Source organism: Dermacentor andersoni, chromosome 5, assembly GCF_023375885.2.
Source record: "Dermacentor andersoni chromosome 5, qqDerAnde1_hic_scaffold, whole genome shotgun sequence".
Classification (NCBI taxonomy): domain Eukaryota; kingdom Metazoa; phylum Arthropoda; class Arachnida; order Ixodida; family Ixodidae; genus Dermacentor; species Dermacentor andersoni.
In genome coordinates, this window is record NC_092818.1 from 98965691 (window position 1) to 98976712 (window position 11022).

Consider the following 11022-nt stretch of genomic DNA (forward strand, 5'->3'; position numbering starts at 1 on the left):
TTGCTTTTGAGCACCCAGCCAGGTTTGAGTCGCCGGCGATAATCACTGTTTCACTCTCTCCTACCTCTCCCTGCTTCCCTTTGTCCTTTTCCGCGTGATTCGGACTCGACAAGGGGCATTGTCCCCTGGGCTACTGCTTTTTCCGCGTGGCTGCCTCAAGGTAGGTGCCGCTCTTTCTGGCTAACTCTTCACGCTGCACGCATTCCGCGTACTTTGCTGACACTCCCTCTCCTGTCGCGTCGGGGGTCTGCGTTCCATTGTCACGCACATTTTCGTTCACAATGGCGGCCCTGTTCAGCTTTTCCTCGGCTGCTTCAAGTCTCAACTACCTTTCGTGCATCACGCTCCCTGTTTAGTTCATTTTTGAGCTCTTGCACCTGTTTTCCTAGCTCTTCCTGGAAAGCCTCCATTTTCTGCAGCCTAGTATCGACATCACATTGTGTGCCGGTTGTTTCGACGCCCTCACCATTCTCATCCGTCTCCTCATCTGCCTTGAGGGACCCCCCGCGCACTGCCTGCTTTCCCGTCTTTCTCGCCATGTATTGCACGGCTTTTTGCAAATATTATAATACTATAATAATGCTACTACTGATGCAAATAATATAATACTGTATCAATGCAGAGCACGTGCCTTTTAGCAAAAACCAATAAGCACAGCATCGAAATCCTCAAAATGCCGCAAAGCAACTCTCACCACTGTTTCAAAAGCAATCAATGCCGCGGAGACCGAAGGTATGACACGCTATCGCACGCGCTCAACCACGTGGCCACGCAATCACTTTTCTACTAAAACACATAGCAAAACCACTAATAGCTATTAGTTTTACCACTTCTAAGCTAGCATTTAAAGACTACAAACACTCAACGTCCGACCCGGCAGCACGTGTACAAGCACGTGGCGCGAAAGGACCCTTTAACCATCCTGGAAAACCAAATGTACACGAAACACACCCGCTCACCCGAAATACGAGAGACAAAGAAACGAAAAAGAAAACCACCCAATTACTTTTTAATGGCAAAAAAAAAACAGCAAATCAAAACAGAAGGAAGCTCAAAGCATGCACAGAAACTTATGATTTCGTCGCCGCCACGGAGCCCCGAAAAGCGCGTCCATTCGCCACAAAATCCAAACCAACTCCTACACATGTATTACACAGGTAATCCTACACCTGTGTAATACCTACACAGGTATTCCTACACAGTGACACCGTCTATGAGCAGTCGGCATGCTGGCTTGGGTGAGCGCTCCGTCTTGCATGGCAGGTATACGCTCGGCGGTAGTTGCTGGCGTTTGTTTTCGCGCTCGTGCGGTCTATTTAGTATGACTGGCGTCTTGTACGTAGTAAACGGTTCTGCGAGACGTACTGAAGTGGTTTAAGCCTGTATGGCCGGATTTTCTGCTGGTGTTGAGGCGGACGGAGCAGGCAGCGCGATGTGTGCGCGCATATTTGAGCCTACAATCGCCTTGGAGATAAATTGCGTATTTCTGAATGTTCGATTCACAAAGGAGCAATGAAACATACGCGACGATCGTAACAGCGTGGGTACCGTTCTGCTAAGATGGGAGCTGTGCTGTTATACTTTGACAAGCGTTCAAACTGTTAGCTGCAGATTACATTGCGTGGATACTTGGTTCGGTGGATGAGGTTTCCACCCACGAATAAAACAGTTTTGGTTAGTAATGACAGCATACCTTACAGTGTGAATTAATCTTGTCCAGCAAAGCGGCCGTTTACGAACTGCGCGAGCGTCCTAAGCAGTGGTAGGTTCTGTATTACAGATATCTTATTATCTTTGTTCTACGCAGCGCGTAGTCCAAGCATACGGCGTCAACGTTTATAGATCTGTAAACATTGCGCGACGTGACTATGCAAGGTCGTATTGTGGCATTAGCCCGTTCTCTCTTTCTTTTTCAAGAAAGAGGATGATAACCGAATTTTCTTTCCAGTTGTGTTTGTTCCGTTCTCTACGACGCACTCACACGTATTACAAAAATTTTGTCCTCAAAAATAGCCATCGCATTCTTTTTGTGCGATCCCTCTCATATATTATGGCTTTGCAGGGCAAAATGGCAATGCCGAAGCACATAGCTTATATATGTATCATGCTGGTTCACCAGCGCTGTGTTGAGCAGCGCCATGGGCCTCGTGCAGGAGGCTAGCATAGACATATAGTGATTTCAAGCCTACTAGATTCAAATGCGTGAAAGCGATGCCGGTGTATCACAAATATTTGATAGAGCCTGCCGCTTAGATGTTTCGTGGTTGCCTTAGGTTGGCCGTAAACGAGCATGTGCGCTTATGTTTTATGTTTTATTCCCTGCGCCAAGCGATCAGATAGTGAGCAGATTTATCATATCATGCTGGTAATGCAGAGTCACCGGTTCTCTTCGTTGAGTTAAAACCGATATACGCAAAATAGTTCACAACACACACACACACCGCGGCATATAATGTGCGTCACATATGTTTTCGCCCTCAAGAGATATTTCCGCGTACTGTAGTTACTCATGCACCGAAAGGCTTCCCTGACGACCTTATATGAACGGACATTGCGTAAATTTCACAAAATACGGTCTAAAACATCTCAAAATCGTTCCACAGCACGCGACAGCAATACTTTCAAGCTGCGCCGCGTAGGATCGCACGAGCCAGAGAGGAGGAAAGGCTCGCCGCGCGCCGTTTCCTCCTCGCCCGATGAAAACGTCTATAGATGTCTCCTATAGATAAGAAGCAATACGGGGGAGGATTCCTAATCCATAAGGACATAGCGGGCAACATTGACGAATTCTACAGCATTAATAGAGGGTTGCTGTAGTCGTAATCAAACTTAATAGGTATAGATTAAAGGTAGTACAAGCCTACGCTCCAACGTCCAGTCACAATGATAGGAAGCAGATCAGTTTTATGAAGATGTCGAATTGGCGATGAGAAAAGTGCAAACTCAGTATACTGTAGTCATGGGCGGCTTCAATGCAAAAGTGGGAGAAAAGCAGGCTGGTGAACAAGCAATTGGCAACTACGGCGTCGATTCTAGGAATGGTAGGGGAGAGATGCTGGTCGAATTCGCAGGAAGGAATAAGCTTCGAATACTGAACACCTTTTTGAGGAAGCATAGCAACAGAAAGGGGACCTGGAAAAGCCCTAATGGTGAAACAAGAAATGAAATTGATTTCATACTTTCTGCCGATCCCAGCATAGTGCAGGATGTAGAAGTGATAAGTAGGGTAAAGGGCAGTGATCATAGGCTAGTGAGGACTAGGATTCACCTCAATTTGAACAGAGAAAGAGTAAAATTGGTCAAGGAAAAACAGGTCAATTTAGAGGCAGTAATGGTAAAAGCAGACACATTTAGGCTGGTACTCGCAAACAAATATGCAGCCTTGGAACAGCGAGATGATGATGATGATGACATAGAGGTAATTAATGAAACCGTAACTATAGGTTGGCTTCAGAAGCAGCAATTGAAGTGGGAGGCAACACACCAAGGCAACCAGTAGGCAAGCTCTCCCAAGTAACAAAGGACCTAATAAAGAAACGACAAAAAATTAAAGTGTCCAACTCAAGAGAGAAGATAGAATTCGCGGAACTGTCAAAACTGATCAAGGAGGCAAAAATAAGTGATATTCAAAACTATAACGTGAGAAAGACTGAAGAAGCCGTAAAATATGGACGCAGCCTGAAATCAGTGAGAAGGAAACTTGGCACGGGACAAACCAAGATGTATGCACTGAAAAATAAGCAGGGTAATATCATCAGCAATCTCGAAGGTATAATAAAAGCAGCGGAAGAATTCTATACTGTCTTGTACAGTACCCAGAGGACTCGGGAGTATTCTATTCGAAATAATAATTAACAGTATACAGGAATTCCTACTATAACTAGAGATGAGGTCAGAAGGGCTTTGCAAGGCATGAAACGGGGAAAAGCGGCAGGAGAAGATGGAATAACAGTCGATTTAATCAAAGGTGGGGTAGACCTAATGCTAGGAAAACTGGCGACTCTCTCTACGAAGTGTCTCTCGACTGCAAGGGTCCCAGAAAACTCTAAGAATGCAAATATTATACTAATACACAAAAAGGGAGACGTTAAAGAACTGATAAATTATAGGCCCATTAGCTTACTCCCAGCATCATATAAAATATTTACCAAAATAATCTCCAATACAATAAGGGCAATGCTGGACTTAAGTCAACCAAGGTAACAGGTGGGCATCAGGAAGGGATTTTCTACCATAGATAAAATCCATGTCATTAATCAGATTACCAAGAAATCCGCAGAGTACACTAAGCCTCTCTATATGGCTTTCATAAATTACGAAAAAGCATTTGATTCAGTAGAGATACCAGCAGTCATAGAGACATTGCGTAATCAAGGAGTACAGACCGCTTACGTAAATACCCTGGAAAATATCTACAGAGATTCCACAGCCACCTTAATTCTACACAAGTAGGAAGATACCTATAAAGAAAGGGGTCAGGCAAGGAGGCACAATCTCTCTAATGCTATTCACTGCGTGCTTGTAAGAAGTATTTAAGCTATTAAACTGGGAAGGCTTAGGAAAGATCGACGGCGAATATCTCAATAACCTTCGGTTTGCCGATGACATTGTTCTATTCAGCAACACTGCGGACGAGTTGAAACAAATGATTGAGGACCTTAACAGGGAGAGTGTAAGAGTGGGGTTGAAGATTAATAGGCAGAAGAACAAAGATAATGATAAATAACCGGGCAAGGGAAAAGAGTTCAAAATCGCAAGTCAGCCTCTAGAGTCTGTGAAGGAGTACGTGTACCTTTGTCAACTAATCACAGGGAACCCTGACCATGAGAAGAAAATCCAGAGAACAGTAAAAATGGGTTGGATTGCATACGGCAGACATTGTCAGCTCCTGACTGGAAGCTTGCCATTATCATTTGAAAGGAAGGTATACAATCGGTGCATTTTACCGGTGCTGACATATGGGGCAGAGACTTGGAGACTGAGAAAGAAGTTTGCGAATCAGTAAAGGACCGCGCAAAGAGCGATGGAACGAAGATTGCTCGGCATAACGTTAAGAGACAGAAAGAGAGCGGTTTGGATCAGATAGCACACGGGTATAGACGATATTATAATTGAGATAAAGAGAAGAAAAATGGAGCTGGGCAGGTCATGTGATGCGCCGGTTAGGTAACCGTTGGACCATTAGTGTTACAGAATGGGTACCAAGAGAAGGGAAACGCATTCGAGGACGACAGAAGACTAGGTGGAGCGATGAAATCAGGAAAATCGCGGTTGCTATCTGGAATCGGTTGGCGCAGGACATGGGTAATTGGAGATTGCAGGGAGAGGCCTTCGTCCTGCAGTCGACATAAAACAGGATGCTGCTGGTTCTGATGATGATGATGATGATGATGATGATGACGACGATGATGATGAGTTAGTGGCGGCGAGCGGCCGCTTGGACCCGTGGAGTCTGCCTTCCGAGAGACGAAGCAAACCGACACGATCGACCGATCTCTTTACGTAGCATTTTTTAATATGTTCCAACGCTAGCCCGCGCGGGCGCGTGCCAGCGGCACCTGCCTCGTGTAGACGCGAGCGTCTGCGTCGCCGATGCTGCTGCTGCAGAGCCCCCCCCCCCCCCTTCTAGCGAGGAGGAAAGTTCGACGAACGATGGAAAGCCCACACGCGGTGTGTCTTGGGGGTGGCGTGTGGAGTCAGCGTCGAGGGATGCAGCATCGCACACTGGTGATGTCGACTGCGAGGGTGATTCAGTATGGGCAGGCTTGAGAAGTTCCAGGGCAATTGTGTCTGGTCGGCCGTTAACGTTCACGACAAAAGTCGTCGTACGGCGCTCGAGAACAGAATGTGGTCGGAGTAACGTGGCTGCAAAGGCTTCTGCACGGCACAGTTACGCACGAAAACGTGTGCAGCGGAGCACGATGCAGGAGAGACGTACGGAGACCTCGCTTCTTGCGCACTTGTAGGCACGGGGCGTATCTGGCTGAAGAAGCTTGCAGGTCGGCAACGTACTCGGCAGGTGATGGCATTGGTGTTTTGGTGGCGGCGGCAAAGAAATCGTATGGAAGGCGTAGGTGAGTTCCGTAGACTAGCTCAGCACAGGAGCAACCTAGGTCGCTTTTGATTGAGGCTCTGATGCCAAGTAGGACGAGAGGCAAATGCAGAACCCGCTTCTCCGGCGATTCATGTGCCATAAGGGAGGACTTGAAATTCCGGTGAAAGCGTTCAACAAGTCCATTTGACTGTTGAACGTTTTGCTCCAAGAAACTGAAGCCTGCACAGTCCCGCTACAGCGTGTTCGGTCGCGAATCTTTTGCATTTCGCCCCCACCGAAATGCGGCCGCAGCGGCCGGGATTTGATCCCGCGACCTCGTGCTTAGCAGCGCAACACCAAGTCCACTGAGCAACCACGGCGCGTAGACAGAGGTTTCCACAAAGATAAAAAAATATAAAGTGGAGATAGGAAAGACGCTAGAATGGTTCAACCCAATTAAAGCTCACGCATGCTACAAATAGCTGGCTATTTGTATAGCATCGCAGCCGCACCGTTTCGAAGTGGATGTCATTTGAAATCATCATCATCGGTCCGCGACGGCGGACGGGCGTGTAATCTGTTATTCCTTAAAGTAGAAAAAAAATGACTATAGGGTATTTGATAACAGAATATTTGCCAAACCAACTGCAATAAACATTTCATGCAAATATATAATGGGGAAAATAAGTATAAAAATGTGCATGAACAATGGACGATAATTGTCAATGTAGACGTGTAGCCGAACGTTTATTGAAAGATATTCGCTTCTTTTTTGAAAGGACTGACAACCAATTTTCACGATACCTTTTTTTTTATTGCAATGGAAAGCTTGCCGGTCAGAGTGTCTAACCCTTAAGTAGTAACACAGAAAACGCCGTGGAACATATTTTATCAGAATTTTTCGATCTGCAGTGAGGATGTAGTCGTTCACTGGCCTCACGCTGAAAACGGTGACAGGTGAGCGCGATAGGGATTATACGCCGGCATTAGTGGGAGGCAGGCGACAAGTGCCATTGTAACTGTGAGAAATTATTATTTTGTTTAACAAATTGATCTTCCCGCGATTCATGTTTTCCGAAGTGTTATAGTATTTCTGCGATAATAGCTACTTGATTTCGTGGTTTCCTGTCCAACTGCTTTGGTATTTAACCAGTCAAAACGAAACCAATCGGATCGAGAACGAAACGACGCTTTTCACGTGATGCGCAGTTCAGCGTGTTGCTGTTGTCATGCTTGCGCTTTTGATTTCCGAAATGTAGAATGAAGCGCAAGAGCCTTATAATATAGAAACTGCAATTCTAAGCAATAATTATGTTGTACGTAATAACAGCTGACTGACGTTGCCTGACGTAATCTCATAGGCCACATCCGAAGTACCAAGGTTTCACCGCCAGGCCTCGCCACTTACTAATTTTTGAGACTTTCTTCGCCAATTTAAAATTATAATTTATGCTTAAATCGCGAACAGTGTGCTGGATTATATCACTATAAATCATGGTCATTTCATTTCAATCAACATCTCGCAGCACATTCTGGCCAGTTGTCAGTCCCTTCAAGGAAGGATGCGCTTGACGACGCATATCTGTAGTGGTAGTAATTGATTGTTTAACTATGAATGGATAGATAAATTGGAAGGGAAGAAAAATTGCTGCTAGGAAAACATGGTGTTGGTCTAGTTGGTGCATTGTATTAAGAAAAAACCAACCAAAAAAAGACGCACGCAGGAAACATACAAGAAGACAGGAAGGAGGCCCTTTCCTGTCCTGTATGTTTCCTGTGCGCGTATTTTTATGGCTGATTTTTTCTTAATAAAATTGATGCTGACAAACTAACTGTATAGCATAGTCTGTTGACGCCAGCAGCGGTAAGGGGGAGGGTGGGGAATAAAAGGACAGGGAGACAGGTATATTTGTTGCAGAAAGGATGTTTAGGTAGCTTTTTTTTTTTTCATTGCGCAATTTTCTTTTGAAAACAGCTGTGATTCATCATAACTGTCGCGGTAGTATATAGGTGGTTATACATATCGGCCGATTAACCATATATGTCTTGTGGCGAGGTCACCGTTGCGATTTTCGGCTGCGGCGGCCGCATTTCGATGGATGCCAAATGAAAAAAAGAAGAAAGAAACACTGGTGTACTTATATTTAGGTGTACGTTTATAGGCGATACAAATTAATCTGGACCTACTTCCCATTACGCCGTCATTCACAATCGTATCGTGGTTATGAATAATTTCATTTCATTTGTAATGTGCATTGTCGCCGGCCTGGAAGGCTAATCACCCTCTCTCATCGCCGGAGCCTTCTCCTGTAGCATATAAAGGAACACTACTCTCAGTCTGCCGCCACAGAGGGGGAGAGCAGAAAGAGGGACGCAACCGAGGTTGCGGGACGGACGCGTCGTCTGCATCAGCACCTTTGGATCGGCGGTGAAACTCCGACCACAACAAAAACGGGCGAAAGATACAGAGAAACCTATTCGCTTTAAAAGAATACGCACAATAGCACATGCCACAAGAACCCATGTTCATCGCCCGTGTGCGTATATAGAGCGCATAAGCGTTCCATAGTTAATAATACAAAAGTGCTGTTTAAACAGCGCTAAGGAGTTGAGATGAACGAAAGAATGAAGGCGGCCACTGCCGCACACTTTGAAAGGTCTTCGAGAGGCTGCAGTTTATAGTATAGTATTGTGCTCATGATAGGTACCGCACATGGACGTCGGCACATCGGCGTGCGTCGCCTCGCTCACCTGCACCTGGATGGGTCGGGTGATTGTTATGCTGTACGGTGTCCAGTGCGAGTAGTGCCGGGTCAGCGTGCTGCTCTTGATCACGTTCCGGTCGAGCACCGAGAGCCGCACGTGCAGTTGGGAGGAGCCTCCCGCGCCGTCACGGAAGGGGCCCTTGCGGAATCGGAAGCGTAGGCAGGTCGACGCCTCCGTGTCATTATCCGGCACGGCCAACACTCGGTCCAGAGTCACCGCCGCTGATTCGTTCTGACCTACGGTCGTGGTCAGGTACCCACCGCCTGCAGTGGCACACACGTATGGCGGCGTTCTTAGAACGTTCATAAGTTCAAAAAAGGAAAAAGAAAGAAAGAAAGAGGAAAAAAAGAAGGAAAAGCGTTCGTTTCTCGCACATCGGAGCTGAGAAACTCAAGGGTTTGATTGGATCGCAAGTGAGGAGCAAGGGAGAGACGGAAAACAGAAGGTGGATAACTGATTGGTTGGCTATTTGACCGGACTTGTAAACATGCAAGCGAAACGCAGAGGCTATCGATGACAGTCGCTGTACTGGAGAGCGCTGGAAAGGGGTGGGGTGGCAAAATCCGGAATAGCGAAATCTGGAACATTTACACACATTTGCAGGAACACGCCGAGTGGGCACGCCTGCGTGTCCGCCGTGTCCGCCGTGGTTGCTTTGTGGCTATACGGTATTAGGCTGCTGAACACGAGGTCGCGGGATCGAATGGCAGCCACGGCGGCCGCATTTCGATGGAGGCGAAATGCGAAAATACCCTTGTACTTAGATTTAGGTGCACGTTAAAGAACCCCAGTTGGTCAAAATTAATCCTGAGCAAATGTTGTGCAAATGCCGAATGGTTGTGTATCGGAAAACAGTTCAATCAACGGTTATTTCAAGAGGGCTTGTTGCTGGGCAAGTTGGGCAAGCATATGTCGTGTTCTCTGTGTGGTCTCCGTTAAAAAAATAATTCATGGTTACTTCAATATCGTTACTGCTTCGAATAAATCTATAACCAGACCCTCATCATTTACCGTGACAGTAAAGAAAGATAATAAAACATTTTACAATGGTGACCCTCCTTCGCAAACTATATTTGCGTTTCGGCAGTAAAATACTGATCATTAGATGAAAAAAAGAATGAAGGCTAAATTGCTGCCTGTAAACTTTTGCTCCCAGAACACAGCACCGACGAAGTCATTGTTTACTCCTCATAATTGACGGTATTTTCAGGTGCCTAAGCTTTCTTTTCTTTTTTCTTCTTATTTTGAGGGGGGGGGGAGGTAATGAAGTCACCAAGTGGCGCTTATATTCAAATGCAATGTAGTCATTCCTTTCTCGGGAAACGACTGACAAGCCCTTAGCAAATCACTTCAGACTTTACGAGATCACGGAAGTTAGGGCAGGAACTAAACGTGACGTGGCCACATGTGCACCTGCTTGCTTACTTTCTGTGAAAGGCTCCGCTGCATGGTAAGGTTGTCCCATTTGTAGTTTCATAATGTAGTCAAATCAGCCAATCTAGCTCAAAGCTTTTATTCTGTGCCCTTTGAAGGGGTGAACCCGAATTCCGGCGTGTTGTCTTCGGTGGTGACTTTTTTTATCTATAACGCACAAATCCCAAATGTGCCTAAACACGTTTTGAAAGCTTTGAGGTGGCATGCGAGGTTTTAACATCCGCCGCCATGGCTCGAGTGGCGCTGACTAGCACTCACGGGTATAGGTTATGAATTTGAATTTTGAATTTATTGCCGCTTGCGTACACACGCCTGTAAATAGAACGAGGAAAATGAAGTCAAATACATTGATACTTCAGCGGACTCAGCAACAGATGTTGCCATAGATCCGCAGGCATAATGTGGAGGCTATAAATTCGATTTTCATCAGACGCAAGAGATTTGTTCTTCCACTTTCGCTTCCGTTTTCGTAATTAGAAGTGTGAAGTTTATCGGAAATAACTTTCATCTACTAGTTCTAGAGTTCGACAACGCTGGCTTCTCCACAATGAGATAACTTGTGTGGGGAAGCCCACTTCAATAAGTTATTTGGGTAATACATTGATGTACACTTGTATGTGGCACTTGTAACTGAATAAATTACAACAGCATGCTGAACATCTTAAATAAATAAATAAATAAATACATGAATAAATAAATAAATATTTTTACTCAGGCATTTCTTTTACTATTCGGGATATGATAGCCAATATCAATGGTAGAGGTGGGTGGATATGAACTTCTTCGAG

General features: G+C 45.6%; 1 protein-coding gene across 1 annotated transcript in view; it reads right to left on the reverse strand.

The window, feature by feature from the left end:
- Positions 1-11022, reverse strand: part of LOC126532026 (venom allergen 5-like) — a 40911-nt gene that overhangs the window by 12692 nt on the left and 17197 nt on the right. The window contains exon 7 of the mRNA XM_055070876.2: positions 8786-9063. Within this exon, the coding sequence (XP_054926851.2) occupies positions 8786-9063 (278 nt within the window). The remainder of the gene's footprint in view (positions 1-8785; positions 9064-11022) is intronic.